The 21,411-nt window shown below is 54.5% G+C and overlaps 1 protein-coding gene across 1 annotated transcript; it reads right to left on the bottom strand.

Annotated features, from left to right (window-relative positions):
* Nucleotides 1-19,617: 19,617 nt before the first annotated feature.
* On the bottom strand, nucleotides 19,618-20,988 carry LOC128831661 (maestro heat-like repeat-containing protein family member 7). The gene is made up of 3 exons (XM_054018306.1): nucleotides 20,721-20,988; nucleotides 20,483-20,587; nucleotides 19,618-20,033 (listed from the first exon to the last, which is right to left on the bottom strand). The coding sequence occupies exons 1-3, from the start codon at nucleotides 20,835-20,837 to the stop codon at nucleotides 19,806-19,808; spliced, it is 450 nt and encodes a 149-aa protein (XP_053874281.1). The 5' UTR covers nucleotides 20,838-20,988; the 3' UTR covers nucleotides 19,618-19,805.
* Nucleotides 20,989-21,411: the final 423 nt, after the last annotated feature.

The raw sequence follows: 21,411 nt of genomic DNA, 5'->3' as shown, positions 1-21,411 counted from the left end.
CCTGAACTAGACACATTATTCAAGAGGCAGGCACACCATGGATTTATATAGTAGCATTATGATGTTATCTGTCTGATTTTCTATCCCTTTCCTTGTAGTTGCTAACATTCAGATAGTCTTTTTGACTGCTGCTTCTCATTGAGCTGAAGTTTTCAGAGAACTATCCACAATGACTCCAAGACACCTTTTTTGAGTGGTAACAGCTACTTTAGTGGAAACAGCTACCCATTATTATATATGTGTAGTCAGGATTATTTTTTCCAATGTGCATTCCTTTGCACTGGTTGTAAACTCTTTGGGGACAGAGACCATCTTTTCATTCAGTGTTTGTACCACACTTAGCCCAGTGAGCTCCTGGTCCATGAATTGGGCTCCTAAGGTGTTATCACTGTGCAAATAATAATTAAATAATCTAGGTAGCTATCATTTGTGTGTAGTGACTCTCCCCTTTGTATCTAAACATGGTACAAAATTAATGAGCACAAATGCCCACAACAAAAAGTTGTTCATCCCCATGTTGTTTATTAGCATTTTCCCCTCTACTTAACAGTGTTGGGTCATTCCCTTTGCTCACAGTCCTCACCTTCAGGCCCTTTGTGCAGTGTGAGGAAGCTCACCAGGAAATCCCTCTTCTCAGGTTCTCCTTTCCAGCATGTGCAGAGGGCGGCCACACCTTGTTCGTTTCTCTCCTGTGCAATCCGCCCTCTTGCAGGAAGTTACCATGACTTCAAATTGGCAGCCTGAAGGAAGACAAGCTGTGTTTCAAAGAGCATGTCTGTACAGCTAGCTTATTATTGTTTCCATTGCAGCCTGGGCTCCAGCAGTTTCTTTTCCAGCAGAGGCTGAGCTCTTGTGCTATTCCTGAAGTTTAAAAAAATAAAGTTTCTTACTGTTTCATTGGAGTGAAGGGGTTGTGGAGGGAAAATGATACACAGGGCACAAATACACCATAGAAATACAGAGGCAAGGATCCCACTTACAACACTGATATCCTTCTTATCTATCTATCTACCTACTTATATGGACCCCAACTCTGCAGTATCTGAGACCATGCCCTGCTTACAACAGGGTTACAACTTGTAGTGTGGATGGGATCAACATGTGTTGTCCTTGGGTGATATCCTGGCCCTATTGATTTAAAATGGCACTGACTTCAACAGGACCAAAGTGTTCACCCATCATGTCATGTAGCTAAGACAAAGCTTTGGATGTACAATGGATAGTGAGAACACTAGCCTCTTTGCAGAATTGGGCCCAAAGATCCCAGGGGGTGAAAAACAGCAACAACAAATAATCCAGTGGGCTGTATTTGTCTTTCAAGTCTCCAGATGTAAATCTAGAGTCATTCCAGAACTGAGCCCAGTGCTCCTCCCCGCCCTCCAGCCAGGCAAAATACCCATCTTCTTTGATAATAATGCTCTAATAAATAAATTTGTTAGTCTCTAAGGTGCCACAAGTACTCCCATCTTCTTTGAGTATTGTCAGTATAGATCCCAGGTCTGATCCTCCGTTGGAGGATCTGCATGAGCTATGCTGATTTACACCAGCTGCGGATCTGACCCCCTGACTCCTGGGCAGCACAGAGACCCACACCCAGGAGTTGTGGAATAAACAACAATAAACTGACAATTTATTCCAAGAGCACCCATTCCCCCTCACTGCAGCATTTCACGCCTACTGTTTTCACTTCTCATTCATTCCTATCCCATCAGATCTGCCTTGTCTTTTTCTCTGTTCACATACACTTTTCTTCTTCCAAGGACCCTTTGAACTACTTGCCAGGGTGTTGCCAAGTCTTTCCTACTTATGTTGCTACTGCTGCTTTTTATTTTTTTAGCACATGCCCTTTGGAAAGCTGCATCTGCTGTTTGCTTTCCAGCCCATGTATTTTTCAGCATTGGATGGCTCTGCCCTTCAAACCAACGGGGTTAGAAGCAATAATGATTTCATGCTGACATATGTTATTCATCATTTCATGTTATTCAGCTTCTGAAAATGCTGCACAGTTCCTGCCATCCATGCTCTGTCTAATGGAACTTCCCCCCCCACCCCCCCGGGGACAGACTCCAGCTTGGGGAGGTTGATTGGTTAACATTTGGGAAGCACTTTGAAGATGGAAAGTGTTTTTATAATGTGCAATGGTGCCCCAAACCTATTCATTTGCAATGAAATGTATTCTGGCTCCCCAGAAGTCGGCCCTTCAATCCCTGGGAAGCTACTGCACATGCTGGCTCTGTAGCCTTCTGACTTATTCAGAGGCAGGGCTGCTCCATCACATAGGGGATGAGCCCTAGAGGAAAAATACACAAACTGTACAAAACTCTGGCTCTCCCACTGAGATGTTCAGGGCTGGTGCAAGGAAGTTTTGCGCCCTAGGCGAAACTTCCACCTTGTGTCGTCCCCCCCCAGCAGCCCTGTGGCAGCTCCCCACCCCTCCCCCCGCCCTGAGGTGCCCCCCCCCCGTGGCAGTTCCCCCGCCCGGGGAGCCGTGCGGCACCTCCCCACCCTAGCTCACCTCTGCTCTGCCTCCTCCCCAAGCACGCCGCCCCCGCTCTAATTCTCCTCCCAGGCTTGCGGCGCCAAACAGCTGATTGGCGCCGCAAGCCTGGGAGGCGGGAGAAGTGGAGCAGCGATGGTGTGCTCGGGGAGGAACGCTGTAAAAAAAAAATTGGGGGCACTGCTTTTTGGCGCCCCCAAATCTTGGCGCCCTAGGCAACCGCCTAGTTCGCCTTAATGGTAGCACCGGCCCTGGAGATGTTGCAAAGTTATTCTGCAGGGTGGTGGGGGAAGGAGGAAGATCTTAGGCAAGTAGATCCAGATCCACAATGTATTTAGGCTCCTAACTTCCACTGAAATCAGTTAGGAGCCTAAGTACTTTGTGGGTCTGGCTATAGTTACCTGCATCCAGGCACCTCTGCAGCTCCTTGCTCACATGAGCTGCTCCATTTCCCCACCTACGGCATCCGCTAGCTCTGAATAATTCTCCTATGTGGATCTGTGGCGTTTGCTCCCCTCCAGAGCAGTAGGGTCCCCTGCTTTCTGATCAGTGCTATGCAGTGTCCCCTCGCCATGGTTACTATGAAGAAACAGGTGTGGTCGTACTTGTCTACCTTGCATATCTTTTCCTTTGAGTTCTGAAACAGAAGTGCTGCCCAGAGGAATTCTGCATTTCTTCCCTGGCTGCCAGGGAGGAACCTACTCCACACCAATTCCATCACAGAGTGAGACGTCAGAAGAAAGGAGGGTGCAATTCAGTGGCAGAGCCAAGAATGGAACCCAGGAGTTCTGACTACGCACCCCCTGCTCCAGTCACTAACCCACACTTCTGTTCTTTTAATTTTTGAAGAATTAGGCCCCAGTTCCCATAAGCAGCCAGGGATTTTGCGTGACTCCAACCTGAAACGACCAACGCCTCATTCTGAGCACAGGGCCGGCTTTAGGCCGATTCCACCGATTCCCCTGAATTGGGCCCCGCCCCTAAGAGGGCCCCTTGCAGATCGGGCAGTGTCCCTGCCTGAAGCAAAGCTCTGTGGCTTTCCCGGAAGCAGCAGCTGTTGCTGCTAGGCAGCGAGAGTCGCTGGCCGGCAGGGGCCTGAGGCAGAGGCAGCAGCGGCTGTTGCAGGTCAGGAGGGGGTAGGGGGGAAGAAGGCACATGTGCTTTGCAGCCTTCCCCTCCCCTCCCCCCAGCACTCACCTGGAGGAGACACCGAGGGGGCTTCCGGTCTGGTGGGAGACAGGAATCTCTGCAGTGGACCTCACTCACCTTAGCAGCTGCTGGGGCTTCGGTCGGTGAGAATTTGACCCCGTGATTCCCCCTAGGTGTGTAATATTGGGTTGGTTTTGTGGTTTTCGGTGGTGTTGCTGTTTGAGGGTGAGTTGTGCCTGCCTGCGTCTGTTTCAAAACTAAACTCAGGATCATGTAACCCAGGAAGAAAGCCCCGAGCCAGTACTTAGTGCTGTGAATTCCAGGTGAGAGAGAGAGAGACAGGGAGGTTTGGAGGAGGAAATCAAATACAGGAGGGGAGAATGCGAAAGGTCTGCAACACGGCAGGCTGAGACTTTTATCTCTCCCTTCTCCCCCGAGAGAGGGGAAACTGAGGCACGGAGTGATCTGATTTCCCCTCCCCAAATTATTTTGCAAAGGAGGGGGACGGGGAGCTCCTATCCAAACCAGTTCCCTTCCCATCAACTCTGCTTCCCCTGCTGCAAGACTGCTGTAGGGGCTGAATATTTCCATTAAACTCTGGCTCCTTCATTTGCCCTACAACAATAAAATAGACTGGCTTGGGGGGGAGGAATATCCCCCCCCCCAAGCTGTGTGGACATTAAGGTTTTTTGGGGGGGGGCACGATAACATTCCAGATCGATCAAACGCCCAGCTCAGCTTTCTAGCCATCCAGCAGCTCTAGGGTAGGGAAGGAAGGGGCTCTTGGTGCAGAGTGGTCACAAAACAGGGGTGAATTTAGCAGGGGTGGGGGTCCGGTTGAAATCCCACCTGATGCAGCCACACAGAATCTCTGGCGGCGCTAGGAGAGGCCAGGAGTGGAAGCACGTGGCCTGGGGGTGGGGGGACATTTGCCCTCAGTCCTGGGCTCTGGGATGGACTAGACTGGGTGGGTGGTGGGTTCAGTCTAGTCTTCCAGCCTGTTGCTCTCCCTGGGGTTTGTGGTTTTCATCTGGCTCCACCGAAAAGATCAAACAAGCCCAGTAGAAAAGGGGGGTGAGAGAGGTGGGAAGGGGTTTGTAAGGGGTTAAAGTGACCCATCAACGAAAGAGTAAAACCAGAGTTTGACTGGGTTTCCCCCCAGCCACCACTCCTGCAAACACTGGGCAAGGGGCAGCCCCATCCCCCACCGAGGCTATGGTGAGGGGCAGCAGGGGAGGAAGGAAGCCACATGTGATGGCAGTCCCCTCCCCCCAGCACCCACCACCCCTTCTCCGGCCCCCAAACTCTGTCCCAGAGCCTGCACCCACGGAGAGGCAGCCGCGTGCTCTGCAAATCAGAGACCGTTTCAATGTAGTGCCAGGGGGAAGCAATGCTCAGTCTGTCCTGAAATCCTGTGTGGGATGAGTCACAAAGCTGGGAACCCGCTGCAGGGAGCTTTCCTGAGCCTGAGTTACTGAGCTGCTCCTTCTGGCTAGAGGAGATGGGGCTTCGCACAGACAGGGCCCTGGACTCTTCACAAGGCTGGGAGAGCAGCTCTGGGGGGGAAGGTGTCCTGGGGGAAGGCAGCGATTTAATGGTACACCATTAAATTTGAGATGCTCTCTCAAAGGGGGTGGCGTTCCCCAAGCCAGGGGCTTTCTTCCAGAAAGGTCACCGCTCAGGGAAGGAAATGGCAGGAACAAAGGGAACCATTAGTCTCCTCTCCGGCCGCTAATGAGCTGTCGTCCCAGCCCTGATGGAATTAATGGTCTCTGTTATCTCTGCTCTGCAGCCTGGTGCCTGCTTTGTGATGCCAACCTGCCGAGAGAGAGAAAGATCAGAAAGGAAACAATGCTAGGGTTACCATATTTTGTGCCTCCAAAAGGAGGACACTCCACGGGGCCCTGGCCCCGCCCCCAGCCCCGCCCCCTCCCCCGCCCCAACTCCGCCCCCTCCCCAAAGTCTCCGCCCCCTCCTCTGCTTCCCGCGAACATTTAATTCGCGGGAAGCCTGGGCAGGTAAGGGGGGGTGTGGGGGGGAGGAGGTGCGGCCCAGGCTGGCCCCCCCGGCGGCTCCAGCCTGGGTCGGCTCAGGCCCTGGGGTGCCGGCCCTGGCCCCCGGCCGACCACCCCCGCGGCCCAGCGCACCCCCCCGGCGGCCCGACCCCGCGGCCCAGCGCACCCCCCCGGCGGCCCGACCCCGCGGCCCAGCGCACCCCCCCAGCGGCCCGACCCCGCGGCCCAGCGCACCCCCCCGGCGGCCCGGCTCCCGGCCCGACCCCTCGGCTCCCGGCCCCGCGGCCCAACGCACCCCCCCCCCGGCGGCCTGGCTCCCGGCCCGACCTCCCGGCCCCGCGGCCCAACGCACCCCCCACCCCGGCGGCCCGGCTCCCGGCCCGACCTCCCGGCCCCGCTGCCCAGCGCACCCCCCCCGGCGGCCCGGCTCCCAGCCCGACCCCCCGGCTCCCGGCCCCGCGGCCCAGCGCACCCCCCCGGCGGCCCGGCTCCCGGCCCGACCCCCCGGCTCCCGGCCCCGCGGCCCAACGCACCCCCCCCCCGGCGGCCCGGCTCCCGGCCCGACCTCCCGGCCCCGCGGCCCAACGCACCCCCCCCCCGGCGGCCCGGCTCCCGGCCCCGCTGCCCAGCGCACCCCCCCCGGCGGCCCGGCTCCCAGCCCGACCCCCCGGCTCCCGGCCCCGCGGCCCAGCGCACCCTCCCGGCGGCCCGGCTCCCGGCCCGACCCCCCGGTTCCCGGCCCCGCGGCCCAGCGCACCCCCTCGGCGGCCCGACCCCGCGGCCCCGGCCCGGCTCCCGGCCCCGCACCGCGCGCCCAGCACCGCGACCCCGGCCCAGCCCTCCCTCCCGATTTTCCCGGACATGCCCGGCTTTTGGGGGATTTCCCCCCGGACGGGGATTTGAGCCCCCAAAAGCCGGACATGTCTGGGAAAATCCGGACGTATGGTAACCCTAAACAATGCCTAAGTCTTGTATAACAGGCTGTCACTGTCTGCAAAGCTTTAGCCGCTGCCCTGGGGAGCTAATCGGGGTGGGCGGGGGAAGAGGAGGTTCACCATTAGGTTTAGAGAGTTTGGCAGCCAGGTGCAATTCTAATCAGTTGAGGATATCATACAGGCCCAGAGGAGGTGTCAGCAGAGTACTTCTGTTCTGCACAGCTGGGGGACAGGACGAGTCTGCTGGGAATGGGCAGTTTTACGCCACCACAACCGTGCCCATATGTCCATGCTGCTTACCAAGCTTTGGGTCCAGAGATCTACTCGCCCAGAACAGGTAGCCCTGCCTGTGACCTTGTCGCAAGGGATGCAGGATTGGGAGTCCAGGAATGGAGGTTGTTCATAACTCTGAAATGTTCATAACTCGGAACAAAACATTATGGCTGTTCTTTCAAAAGTTCACAAAGGAACATGGTCGTCATACAGCTTTGAAATTTTACTATGCAGAAGAAAAATGCCGCTTTCCCTTTATTTATTTATTTATTTATTTGTAGTAGTCTACGTTTAACACAATACTGTACGGTTCTGTAGTTGATTTTGTGCGTGTGTGTGTCTCTGCTGCTGTCCGATTGCTTTCAGTTCCAAATGAGGTGTGCGGTGGACAGGTCAGTTCATAACTCTGGTGTTCGTAACTCTGAGGTTCTACTGTCGCTAGTATTGGATGGGAGAGCGCCAAGGAAAGCCCAGGGTGCCGCCAGAAGTGGTGGTGGTGAGTCAATAGGTGGCGCTCTTCCCTCTGGGTCAGCACTGAGCCAGTGCCGATGGGACGCTTTGGGGAATCTAGGTGCAACTTCAGAATTCTGGCTGATCTTCATGAAATTGTTGTGTAAGGGAGTTCGCTGGTGTACGTGGGCTCCACCCTCATCTCTCCCAGAGCAGAGACAATGGAGAGTCGTTAACCTGAATGGCTCCCATTCATATGGGAGCACCCTGAAATGAGGAGGGTCAGTTTTCTCTAACTTCTGTGCAGGGGGCTGGGGTGTAGGGCACCAGAGACAGGGTGAGGAGGGGGCTCCCAGGAAAAACAAAGGATGCGGGGGCCGACCAAGGGCAAAGGAAATTGGCAGGAGAAAAGAGTGAGATTCCATGATTCAGAGAAGCCATGAGCTGTAGGGGGGAGGGACCCTGAATTCCTTAAAAGACTCTGGCCTGGCCCAAAAACACTTGAGAGTGGGGAGGGAACTGAGGGAGGGAAGATGATTGTTGGGTCTGGAGCTGTATATCTTGTGTCCTGTCTAAAGTAAAGAGTAGCTGCTTTAGAAGCCCTTTTTGCAAAGCTTCTGTCTTACGTGGTTCAGCTACAGGGGTGAGGATCTCCAGGGTTGGGGCTCTGGAAAGGGTGTGCTTACGTGACCGGGGAGCTGGCGCTAGTCTCTGTGCCTAGGCACTTGGACTGTGGGGTCTCCACTCCCAGAAAGGGATGCTAGACAGAGCATGTGCACCCCAAGAGTTTGCATAGAGACACCCTCTGCATTCAAACAGAGGCAGTGCCTGAACTCTGCTCAGACTCAGGCAGCTTAAAGCACGTGGTGCCCAAACACTCCAGCAAGGGGCGCTCTACCAGGAGCATGTGGCAGCTCCATTCTGATGTTCCATCTTTCAGACGGGGCATAAAACCAAAGTCGTGATCCTTGGGACTCTCTCCAAGCATGGGAACGTAGCATCTAATTTGGAGGTTTGCACTCCATTAGGATGACCAGATGTCCCGATTTTAAAGGGACAGTCCTAATATTTGGTGCTTTGTCTTATATGGGTGCCTATTACCCCCCCACCCCCATCCCTTTTTTTCACACTTACTATCTGGTCACCCTAGCTTACATTCCACCTGCATGCTGCATGCTTGCTTACCTGAGGTTAACTATGGTGCTGTTAAACGCCTGCTATGTCCCATCCCCCCTGGAAGAGGTGGTCGGACTTCTCTTGTGGGTATAGTGAGTTTTATACAGACCGTTTGTAAAATGCATCGGGCTCCCGTGCAATGAAAGCTGCTCTGCATCTCCACATTATAGTTATGCCTCCATACATAGTCACAGCTTCTACATAGTCCATCCATACCGCCCTTCTGCATTAAGTCCATTAATGGCTATTAGCCAGGACGGGTAAGGAATGGTGTCCCTAGCCTCTGTTTGTCAGAGGGTGGAGATGGATGGCAGGAGAGAGATCACTTGATCATTACCTGTTAGGTTCACTCCCTCTGGGGCACCTGGCATTGGCCACTGTCAGTAGACAGGATACTGGGCTGGATGGACCTTTGGTCTGACCCAGTACGGCCATTCTGATGTTCTTATGTTCTCACCCTCTGGGGTATCATTACAGTTCCCTGGAGGCTGGTTATTAACCTGCCTACGCCACCTATTGCAACCTGAAATCTGGATTTTGCTGCAGAAGGCCCATCTCTCTCCCCCGCCGCCCCCCCCCAGCGTTTTGTTTAGCGGCTGAGGTGTATGAATAGGATCGTCAAAGGGGCCGTATAGCATCTTTAGACTCTTTAAGGGCAGGGTGGCTTTTATAGCTCACCACTAGGGTGACCAGACAGCAAGTGTGAAAAATCGGGACAGGGGGTGGGGGATAATAGGATCCTATAAGAAAAAGACCCAAAAATCGGGACTGTCCCTATAAAATCAGGAAATCTGGTCACCCTAGCACACCCCCAGGGAGTGGCGGGGACCCACACACGTGAAACGGAGCTCATTAATAACCAATCAACAGCATATATGATGCAATGTACAGAATATATAATTTTATTATTTATATAGTTGTGGAAAGTAAATAATACATGGAAGAAATGAAAGTCTTTTTTTTACATTATTTTTTTTGTTAGTCATCCCTCCCCGGGGCCCCACCAAAAATGTTCGAATTGGGCCCCGCCCTTCCTAAAGCCGGCCCTGCTGGAGAGAACAGGAGGATTCAGTCAGCAGGGGCTGCCGATCCGTCCCATTCACCAGGGCTGACATCCTGCGGCTTCAGCATTAGTGGCTGGGGTGACTTGGGGAAAGGTCTCAACCTCCCCACATCCCACTTCACTGCTGCCAGAATCCCTCCTGCCCCCCCCCCGCTACAGTCCCCTCCCTACCCAACCTGGGTGGGGCTGGAGGAGAGGGGTCTGAGAACTTGAGCTGTGGATTGGAGGTGGAACAGCTGTCAGGGGCACTGAGGGGGAGGTGGCAGGAGCTCCCCGTACAAGGAGGGGGGTTGCCACTGGAGGTCACTAGGAAGGACAACAAGACTCCATCCTGGGAGTCAGGAGGGGGAATCCATCCCTCAGAGGTGGGCAGGGGCTGGGTGGAAATGCTGCTGGTTCCAGGGGCCGTTAATCCCCCCTGATTCCTTGGAGGCATCTGAGTCTCAGACAGGTTCCCGTTCCCTTGCAGCAGGAGGACGTCACGGCCAATGTGATGCACCAGCTCCGTATCATACGGCACTTGCGCCAGGTGCCCGAGGCGCTGCAGGGCCTGTGCCTCTGAGGCCACCAGCAACTCCCGCTCCCTGCTGCAGGTACTGCTCTGGCTCTCTGTAAATGGGGAGCTAGTGGAAGGGGAAATGGAGCCCCCTGGCACTCACAGAAAGCTGATTACAGAATGAGCCCGAACTGAGAGGCACCATATCCGCCCCCCTAAAGAGCCAGACTTCAGTGGTGATACACCCCAGCTGGGGTAGCAACAGGATTGAGAACGAGGTAGGAAGTTCAGAGCAGCAAGGAAAGCCTGGAGGGGAACTTGAGAAGAGAGGATGGAAAAGTGCAGCAAAGAGAAAGGTGCAGACCTAGCTGTTGGGTGCAGGGCCCTGAGCTGCTATCAATGTCCGGGTGGGACTGGGTTCCCCTACCGGCCCCAGAGGAGGCGGCATACACGCACCTGGAGAGGGTTCCCAAGCCCAGCAAGGGGGCTACAGGCTGAGCAAGTGCCCCAGCGATGGCAGAAGGACTTCTGTCTGTGGAAAGACCTCTTTGGACTTTTAGTGTGAGGCAAGCTGGGCCCCAGAAGGGTGGACTAAAGGTGGTGACCTGGCCGGAGTTACCAGGCAGAGAAACTGCCGTGGTGCTGGAGCAACCATGGATGGGGGACGCTAGACCAGCGAGAGGGCTGTGATGCCATGCCTGGCCGCCGGGGGGCACCTAACGATGAGTAGATTCATTTATGATTGGCATAGTTGGCAGGATTGAGTTCCCCCTGTGATCCGTGAGGGAAGTCTTGGTTGCTGAAGGAATCATAGAATATCAGGGTTGGAAGGGACCTCCGGAAGTCATCTAGTCCAACCCCCTGCTCAAAGCAGGACCAATCCCCAGACAGTTTTTTGCCCTGATCCCTAAATGGCCCCCTCAAGGATTGAGCTCACAACCCCGGGTGTAGCAGGCCAATGCTCAAACCACTGAGCTATCCCTCCCCCAAGCAGGTGTATCAAGGGACCAAGCTGGTCGCTGGATTTCCCACTTCAGTTCCAGGGACTGGCTAAGCAGCCAAAACAGATCTAGGGGTTTCTCCAGCAGCTCCTAGAAAACCAACAGACGCAGAAGGAAGTGCAGGTGGAGCTACAGATGCAGCAGCAGCAATACCTGTGAGAGATCCTGCAAAGGGAAATCAACCCAGGGTCTGCTATGCCCATGGACAAAAAGAGCAGAGACGGAGAGCATGCCTGGGCTGTGCTGAGAAGGTTAGCCCAGGGAGAAGGGCATGAGAAAGTGTACAAGCGTGGCCTAATGGCAAGATGGGAGCAAGAGTTCTTTGTTTTGGGGGCAGAGAAGCAGGCCATATCAAAAGACACGGCCTGCTTAGGAAATTGCTGAGTGGCTGAACGAGGGGTCAGGGCCCTAAGAAGTTAGAAAGAAAGGAGAAGGTGTCCTCTGACACAAACCCCCTTGAGGCAGGCAAGGTGGAGGTGGCTGGGGTGGCCATGGACCTTGCAGACCCTCCACCAACACACCCTGTCGGGTGCTGCAGGGAGATGAAGGACGAAATGATTGGCCCAGAGATGAAGCAGAGTGGAGAAGGGACAAACACAAGGGTGGAGCAGTCCATGGTGGGTTCTCAGACCCTGACCGAAAAGGTTTTGGCATATGCAGCGGCACTAGCAAAAAGGCAACAGAAGACGCTAAAGGCTTCAGAACAGGCTCTGCAAGCAGCTGTTCATGAGACTGAGTGGCTGCAGGAAGAGCGTCGGGATACTGCAGAAGAGAAGGTTTGCCCCGAGCGAGCTGGCAGTGGAGCTGCAGACACTGCGCACAGGCTGTACAAGCGCGCAGCCGGTGACGGCGATGAGATGAGGAGGGATGAAGCTTGGAGAAGAATAGAACTTGCCCCCGCGTGGGCCAGGTTCTAAGGAGGAGGGTATATAATGGGGGGCTTGGCCTGTGGGCTATAAAGCCCGGAGCTAGGCCAAATGGATTACAGAGTGAGCTCCAGCTGAGGGGAAACCAGGGGAAACCGCAACAAAGGTACAGGAGCAGGCCTAGCTGTTCGGTACAGGGCCTTAGGGCAGAACCTAGAATCCAGGGTAGGACTGGTTCTCCCATGGTCTCTAAGGAAGGGGATGTACAGGGCCATAGGAAGGGCTACCAAGGCCAGCAAGGGCAGGCCGAGCCAAAGTCAGGCTGAGGAAAAGCCCCCAAAGGACAGAGGATCTTGTTTCAGTTAAAGACATTTTTTGACTTTTCGTTTGGGATGAGCGAGACCCAGGAAGGAGTGGGACTAAAAGATGGTCGCCAGGCCGAAGGGCTGAGTTCCCAGCCAGAAACCTGCTGGCGGGCGTGCTAGCCCAAGAAATCTGTGACCCCAGGCCTTGAAGGAAGGGGCACATATCGGTGAGTGAACTCTGTTACAAGCCTGCTTCCATTGTGGAAACAGCCTGGTATTGGAGAGTGGTGGGGATAGCCTGTGGGCGAGGATGGCTGGAGGGGTTATACAGGAGGGGCAGCAGTGTCCAGTGAGGAGATCAGGGAATGGGTTGTTTGCAGTCCTGCCACTGAGCGGTAACATGATCCTGTCCAGGTCACTCTCCCACCTGGTGCCTCACTTTCTCTATCTTTGAAATGGGGATCATCCCGACCCACATTAAGAAAGGGTTTGATCCTCTGCTCTTGCTTCCCAAATCCCTGCCCTCCTTGCCCCACACAGGCCTCTGCCCTGTTGCTCAAACTCCCATGCACATGTTAGTGCCTGTGTCACCCCCGCAACTGCAAGGTCTCATGTACAGTCTCCTGCCAGCAAACTGAAGCTGCCACTAGATCCAGAATAGGAATCGCAGTTCCTGTGCGCTGCTCTGAATGGAGTCTAGACCCTGGGCATGGGGAAGGCCAACGCTCACATCCAGGTAGATCATCAACCTACTCCTCTGTCCCAGGAGCAGGAAGGCCTCTGCTTCGTGCTCCCTTCGGTAGCTGGAGCTGCTGAGTTGGGAGTGTGGTGGGCAGAGATGGGAACAGGCCATAGGATGAATCAAGTGTCAGGGGGAGACTCCCTGTGTGTGGGAGATGATGTTGCCCCTCTGTGGGGAATCCCTTCCTTGCAGATGCTGGGCTTTGGGTGCTGGACTCTGCCAGGAAGCCCAGCTCCCATCCCTAGCAGCTTGGCTGTTCCCTACACTGCTGTGCACCAGACTCTCTGCAGAGAGCTGCTCTGGGCAAGGACTACAGAGCCTGCTGTCATCCTGGCAGGTGTCACCCCAGGTTCCATAATCCTGACCCCTGGTCTCCCTCCGCTGGCAGGCTCTGAGCAAGGCCTGCCCAGAGAACATGGATGACGAGCTCTCGATCCTGCTGACAGCACCCCCCAGCACAGACAAACTCCAGCACATCTTGGAGGTGAGCAGAATGGGGAGGGGCAGCAGTGGTTTTACCTTAGCCCTGGGGACTCCTAGAAAGAAGAGACTGGAAAATCCATGTTTCTATTGGATCCTTCCGAGTATGCATTTGTGATATAAACTCACTGGGTGACCTTGGGGTAACTCACTTCCCCCTTACGGCATCAGTCTTCTCCACTATCAAATCTACACTGGGGAAGAAGGACAGAAGCCCCGACAATCACCTTCACCTCTGGTTGTCTGGTCCTGGGAGCCGAAACCAACTGGACTATCTGCCCCATCTCCTAAACTGCCCTGTCTTTCCCTCCTAGGACCTTGTCCTTAGTGCTCAGCCTGGCCCCTTCCCAGCTTGTCCCTGACCTTTAAAGGATGCTCCAAGCTCCTCCCATGCCTGCTTCCCTTGGGGTCTCTCTCCTGGCTGAGCACAGGCTGCCCTTCTATCTCTCAGCAGGCCTGGGTCCTAGTCACAGGCTGCGTCTTGTCACGTGACCCCCACACTTATTCCCTTCACCCTAGGGAGCTGCATCACCTGGGCCAGGTGCAGTTGAGCTCCAACCCCTTTCCTGGCCATCTCACCCAGGGACAGGTTGAAACTGGTAACCTGTGGGTAACAGTAACTGGTTGCTCACAAAGGTGTTGTGAAGACACAATGGAAGAGGAAATCCTTTGGCCTGGATTGAAATTATTCCGACTGAAAGTGAATGAGGGAAAATAGGTTCAGAGTTCTCTTCCTAGCAGCAGAAAATGTAGCGATTGATAGAGGTTCAGGTCAGAAAGGACCATTATGTGCATCTAGTCGCCCCTCCTGTATAACTCAGGGCCTAGAACGTCACCAAGTGGTTCCTTCAGCCAACCATAGCATGGGACTGAGCCAGAGCACGTCTTTTGGAACGACATCCACATGCAGGAGAGCCAGCTGGCTACCAGAAAATCTGTCTTCTGCAGTGACGTGGGGTTAAGGGACACGGGGGAAAAGACATGGAGGCTGTGACTAAACTTAGAGCAGGGTGGGAAACCGAGACACAGTTGGGACCAGCCTACACTACAGGTCTGTCGTGCATTTGTAATCTGCTGACCCCCACATGTTGTTCAGAGCCTATGGACAACACAGCTCCTAAAGGTACCTTTGTTCTGTGCTTATCCCCTATGTACCAGCAGGGCTGGACGGCCTTTCTCACGGTGCTGTAGGGAGCAGGTCCTGGGTACTAAGGGTCTGAAGAAGCTCTCAAGGACTAATTTTTTAAAATAATTGTTATCAATGAATTGGGAGAAAACATACAATCACTGCGGATAAGATTGAGGGGTGACAAAATACAGGCAGAGTGGTAATTCCTGATGGGGAGAGGGCAGTGATACAGAGCGATCTGGCTCATTTGGCCAGCTGGACCCATTCAAAGAAAACAAGTTTGAGCAGAGCCCAATGCAAGGTCCTATACGTAGCCACAAGGCACGCCGGCCACACCTCCAGAATGGGGACGTGTATCCAGGAAAGCAGTGACTCTGAAAAGGATTTAGGGGCCAGAGTGGAGAAGCCACTCAACATGAGCTCCCAGTGTGATGCTGTGGTGAAAAGGGCTAAAGTCATCATTAGACGTAGGAGCAGAGCCGTGAGTAGAATAGGGAGGTGACACAGCAGCAGTGAGACTGCTATTGAAATACTGCCTCCAGTCTTGGTGTCCTCCTTTGAAAAAGATGGTCCTAGAAATTGGAGCTGGGGCAGCAAAGAGCCACCAAATGTTCTGAGGCCTGGAGAAAAATGCCTTCTAGTGAGCTATTGAAAGAGCTCAACCTGTTTAGCTTATCAAAAGAAGATTGAAGGGGACTTCATTGAAGTGTTGAAATGCCTTAATGGAGGGAAAATATTGGGTATTAAAGGGCTCTTTAATCGAGCAGAGAAAGGCAGAACAAGACCCAATGGCTGGAAGGTGAAAAGAGACAAATTCCTATGACAAATAAGGCACAAATATTCAACAGCGAGGATGATTGACCACAGGAAGAAGCTACCATGGAAAGTAGTGGATTCTGCATCTCTTGATGTCATTTAATAAAGACTAGATGCCTTTCCGGAATGTGTTTGCCCCAAAAGTAGCTATTGTGGTAGACAGGAGGCCTGTGATATGCAGGGGGTCAGATTAGATGCTCTAACGGTCTCTGCTGCCCATAAAGTCTACTCATTTCTGAGAAACCGAGTGTAGCATTGGGAGCAGCCTCTGCTTATTAAACAATCAGTTTGTCAGCACCTGCAGGACAATTTGGTTCTTAGGACTAGTGAGCATGGACTTGTCAAGAACAAATCATTCCAGACCAATCCTAGCTCCTTCTTTGGCAGGGTTAGGGGCCTAGTGGAGGTGGGTAAACAGTAGATGTGATCTATCTTGGTGTTAATAAGGCTTTTGACACAGTCCCATAGGACATTCTCACAAGCAAACAGATGCTGCTTAGCACTGTCAGAGCAGCTTTTGCTGGGGGATTCTCCCAGCACTTTCCAATAGTGGGAAAGTATGAAATCCCCATTTGACTGCTGGGGACAGAGCCTAGAGGGGGCAGCAACTTACCCCAAGTCCCACAGGTCAATAGGAAACCAGCAATGGAACCCAGGAGTCCTGACTCCCAGTTCCCTGCTCCAATCACTCCAGCGGAGCACACTCCCTCTCAAAGCAGGGGGACCGGACATGAGGGCCTGGTTGTAATTGCCAGCTGTGGGAGGGAGTGTGCAGCAGTGGTTAGTGAAGGGGCCAGGAAATAAGGACTGCTGGGTCTATTGGAGAGTGTCACTAGGAGCAGTGCATAAGATGAGGTGTCCTATCATGTTTACTCAGATCAGATTAGGACATAATAGAATGGCTGAAATAGTTTATTTTATTTGTATTGTATTATTTTGCAATTGTTAAGAGCAGCAACTACTCAGCTCAGACTGAAGCATCTTATCTAATTTTTGAGATCTAAGTGTCTCCTCTTTGAGTGCCACGAGACAATTTAACACATTGTGACAAAGAATTTACTTGCCACTTGTTATGATTTCAAGAAACAAACTGGTTTAGTTTGAATAGGATTTTCGGTCAGAAACGGTTTCAATGAAATTTCCCCACCATCTCGATTCCTGGGCTCTATCTCTGCCTTTCGGGGGGGGGTGGGAGGGGTTGCTGTCTGTTAGAACAGGAGTCTGATTTGGATAGGGATAGAGACCTCTTCAATGTTTTTAATGAAGTAAATACTAATGGGAATTGTGTGATCATGGGAGACTTTAACTTCCCAGATATAGACTGGAGGACAAGTGCTAGTAATATAATAGGGCTCAGATTTTCCTAGATGTGATAGCTGATGGATTCCTTCACCAAGTAGTTGCTGAACCAACAGGGGGGATGCCATTTTAGATTTGGTGTGGGTAGTGAGGATCTCTTAGAAGAAATGGTTGTAGGGGACAGCCTTGGTTTGAGCGATCGTGAGCTAATTCAGTTTAAACTAAATGGAAGGGTAAACAAAAATAGATCTGTGACTAGGGTTTTTTTTTTCAAAAGGGCTAACTTTAAAAAATTAAGGAAATTAGATAGGGAAGTGGATTGGACTGAAGAACTTGTGGAACAGATGGATCAGACTGAACAGGTTCCAAACCTCTCGGAGGCTGTGACCTTCTAAACAGGGACGTCTGTTTTCTAGTAAAATCAGGAAAAAGAAAGGAGAAAACTCAAAAGAGGTTCCTCCTGGCGCTCACATACATGACCCCTAATACTCTCTCAGCCCTCAAAGAGAGACCTCGAGAAGGAGACTTGCTGAAGGAAAGCTACAGGGGACTCAGAGGTTTCCCTGGCCCTGTGCCCCTGTCCTGCCTGGCTGATGTCAGCATCTCTCTGTGAGGTCATCACCTCCCAAGCACCTTTGACCAATAGCCTGAGGTCCTGCAAAAGGCCTTTGTGATGTCACTGTCACACCCACCCCTCCCCTGCAGTGCTAATGTTCTGCCGCAGGCCAGACCCTTTGGAGGTTTGAGCTACTTTCTGTGGATCACCCCGCTCAATGAGTGTTCATTCTAGGAAGCAAGCCGGCTAGACAGTAAAACAGCAGAGGCTGCTCCCAATGCTACACTCGGTTTCTCAGAAATGAGTAGACTTTATGGGCAGAAGAGACCGTTAGAGCATCTAATCTGACCTCCTGCATATCACAGGCCTTTCTGCACCATATGGGGCAGGCAGAGCTCTGCCTGGGCGCAGGGGGAATGGGATGGGGGTAGATCAAGGAAAGGGGGGAGGGGAATGGGTGTGAGGGAAAGAGCTCCTGTCCCAGATGAAGGAATTTGGGGGCAGAGGAAAGGACCCTGCTCCACAGAGAGGGGAGAGGGTTTCTGTGAGTGCCAGGGGGCTCCATTTCCCCTTCCACTAGCTCCCCATTTACAGAGAGCCAGAGCAGTACCTGCAGCAGAGAGCAGGAGTTGCTGGTGGCCTCAGAGGCACAGGCCCTGCAGCGCCTCGGGCACCTGGTGCAAGTGCCGCATGATACGGATCTGGCGCATCACATTGGCCGTGACGTCCTCCTGCTGCAAGGGAACGAGAACCTGTCTGAGACTCAGACGCCTCCGAGGAATCAGGGGGGATTAACGGCCCCTGGAACCAGCAGCATTTCCACCCAGCCCCTGCCCACCTCTGAGGGATGGATTCCCCCTCCTGACCCCCAGGATGGAGTCTTGTTGTCCTTCCTAGTGACCTCCAGTGGCAACCCCCCTCCTTGTACGGGGAGCTCCTGCCACTTCCCCGTCAGTGCCCCGGACAGCTGTTCCACCTCCAATCCACACCTCAAGTTCTCAGACCCCTCTCCTCCAGCCCCACCCAGGTTGGGTAGGGAGGGGACTGTAGTGGGGGGGCAGGAGGGATTCTGGCAGCAGTGAAGTGGGATGTGGGGAGGTTGAGACCTTTCCCCAAGTCACCCCAGCCACTAATGCTGAAGCCGCAGGATGGCAGCCCTGGTGAATGGGACGGATCGGCAGCCCCTGCTGACTAGGGTTACCATACGTCCGGTTTTTCCCGGACATGTCCTGCTTTTCGGCAATCAAACGCCCGTCCGGGGGGAATTGCCGAAAAGCCAAACATGTCCGGGAAAATGCCGGCCGGGCACTTCCCCTCCCGCGGCTGCTCTGCTCTGCTCCTCCCCTCTCAGACTTTAAGAGCCGAGCTGCCCGAGCCAGCGCTACCGGCTTCGGGCAGCCCCCCCTGCCTCCGGACCCCCAGCCGCCGGCCAGGCACTTCCCTTCCCGGGCTCCAGCTGAGCTGCTCCGCTCCTCCCCTCTCAGACTTTAAGAGCCGAGCTGCCCGAGCCAGCGCTACTGGCTTCGGGCAGCCTCCCCTGCCTCTGGACCCCGAGCCACGGGCCAGGCACTTCCCTTCCCGGGCTCCAGCTGCGCTGGGGAAGCGCCGTCTGGGGGCGCAGGGTCTGGGGGCTGCCCGGCAAACCGTGAAGCCGGTAGCGCTGGGGCAGCCCTTTCCCCATGGCTGGGAGTGGGAGGAATGAGGGGGCTGAGTTAGGGCGGGGAAAGGGGTGGAGATGGGGCGGGGCTAGGGGTGGGGAAATGGGCGGAGCCAGGGCCCGTGGAGGGTCCTCTTTTTTTATTTATTAGACATGGTAACCCTACTGCTGACTGAATCCTCCTGTTCTCTCCAGAACGGGTCCAGCCTTGCCAGCAGCAGGACAAGCGTCCCCTGCCCATGTGCCTCAGCCCTGCCTGGTCAGATGCCATCACCCGTCAGTCCTTGGCCTCCCAGGCTGCCAGTGATGGGAGCAACTCTGGGTGGTGGCTCGGGTGACACAGACACCAGACCACTAAGAATTGGGTGCGGCCCTGTGGGACAGGAGAGTCTCGCAGAGGGCACTTGGGGGACTCTCCTGCCCTTCCCAAGAGCGATAGCACCCTGTCCTAAGAACGTAAGTCTGGGATGAGGCAAAGCTTGTCATTAATTAGCCTGGCTAAAGAGCTGGGTGGAGCTGCTCCGGGGACAAGCTGGCTCGCTCCTGCTCATGGAGGTGAATTCATCTCCCTTCCCAGGAGCACCTGCTCTCCCTTTCATTCCCCACCAGGCTCCTTGTGCCAGGCCAGCGAATGGCCACAGGATGGGAATGAGGCCTGGGCCCCGCCCCAATCTCCTGAGTCTAATGCAGCTGCTCACCTTGTCCCCCCATCAGCTGCTGGGTTTCCCCCAGGAGGGAGTAGGTGACAGGGAGAGAGACACACACATTTGTCCTTCTGGTTGCAGGGCTTGTGTCCTTCCAATCCCATTGGTGGCTGCACAGTGGGCAGAGTCCTCGCTGCGTGCCCGGCCCAACAGAATTGCAGGGCGTGGTGTGGAACACAGAAAGAGATAGAGAGACTCATCCTCCAGCCGGGGTCAGTCTGAGAGAAATTGGCTGGGGTCCCAGTCTCACTCTTCTAGCGGGTGCCATTTCCCAGCTGGGTTCCTTACCCCTCTGGTGCAGCAGCAGCTGGTAGAGCCGGTAAACCCCCTCCCTGGCCTGCCGGCTGATGTCCTTGGCTGGGTCACTGACGGACAGAGCCAGCTGTGCCATGTGGTGACCCATCTTGGGGAATTCCGCTGAGTTCTAATGGACGGGAGAGGGAGAGGGGACTCCATCAGCATTTTCCTGTTAGCTCCCAGGCCCCCCCGGGCCAGGACTCTCCTTCCCCTCAGCCCCTCTGCAGGAGATGCTAGAGGATAGGAGCTAGAGCCAGACCCTTAATTTCCTCTGCCCCCAAGGAAGCCTGGAGCACAGGGCTGTGGACAGGGCCCTCCATGAGGACTTGCTTCCCCAGCTGCTCCAGGATGACAGGGAGGCATGAACCTGGAGCACAGTCCCCTTAAAAGCCCAGAGTCACCACTTAACTAGGACAAGAAGAACTTGACTCAAGCCAGGCTCACTCTCTGCTCTGACTCTGCCTCCCCAAGAGGAACACTCCTAACCCACAGCCCCTGCAGCAGCAGATCCTACAGCCCGTCAGAGCCAGATCACCTACGCCTGGAGTCAGGAAGCTGGGGTCAGAGGTCACTTACGTCAAACTCAGGGAGGGTGATGGTGAATCTGAGCAGGGCCGTGCTGCTCTTAACGGCCCTGGCTCTCTCTCGCGGCATCCTGGACACGATCCAGTAGTTAATGTGCTGTGGGGAAAGGAGGCATTGCACTGACTGCCCTGACCAAGGATGCCCACTGGGGGCCCGGCTAGGAGGACAGACTGGAAAATGGATCTAAGAGTGAAGGTAAAATTGCCCCCACCCCTCTCATCGGGCTCACCTCCAAGATGTAGTGGAGCCTGTTGGTGTCTGGGGACTCTGCCAGCAGGTTCCCCAGCATGGCGTCCAGGAGGTCTGGCAAGACCCTAGGCAGATCCTGAAAGCAAGGGAGAGCCATGGGTCAGAGTTAGGGAAACTGGGGCTAAACTTGCCACAGGATGGGAAGACGGGTCTCTGGGAAGCACTGGTGAGACCCCCAAACACATATCCTGGCCTCTCTCCTTCACATCCCACTGCAGGCAATTAGCAAGGACTCATGGCAGGATGACAGCTGGCTCTTCAATCCATGACTTTAGCATGATCTACCTGCACTTGGGCGGTGTCCTTCTCCATGCCCAGGGTGAAGACGGCGTGCAGGGCAGCTTGGAGGAGGTGGGTCTCCAGCTCTGGCTCCAGGGCAGGTGTCATGGTGCTGGAAGAGAGAGGAGCCGGTATTAGACTGTGCAGTACGGGGATGGGACTGGCACCAACACGCAGGTGAAACTGCAGGGAAATAGGCACAGGAGGGCAAGAAGGGAAACTGAGGCACCGAGCCAGGGAATGACAAGGCCAAGGTTTCTCACACAGACAGTGGCAGGGCAAGAATAGCCCCTGTTCCCTGGACCCTGCTGCCCCTCCTGTATCTGATCCTGGGTGTGAGCCTCTCCCCAAAGCCGTTGCAATGTTACTGGAGTGAAAAGAACAGCCCAGCC

Source organism: Malaclemys terrapin, chromosome 2 (assembly GCF_027887155.1).
Source record: "Malaclemys terrapin pileata isolate rMalTer1 chromosome 2, rMalTer1.hap1, whole genome shotgun sequence".
In the NCBI taxonomy this organism is placed as follows: domain Eukaryota; kingdom Metazoa; phylum Chordata; order Testudines; family Emydidae; genus Malaclemys; species Malaclemys terrapin.
This window is presented reverse-complemented; position numbering and strand designations above follow the sequence as displayed.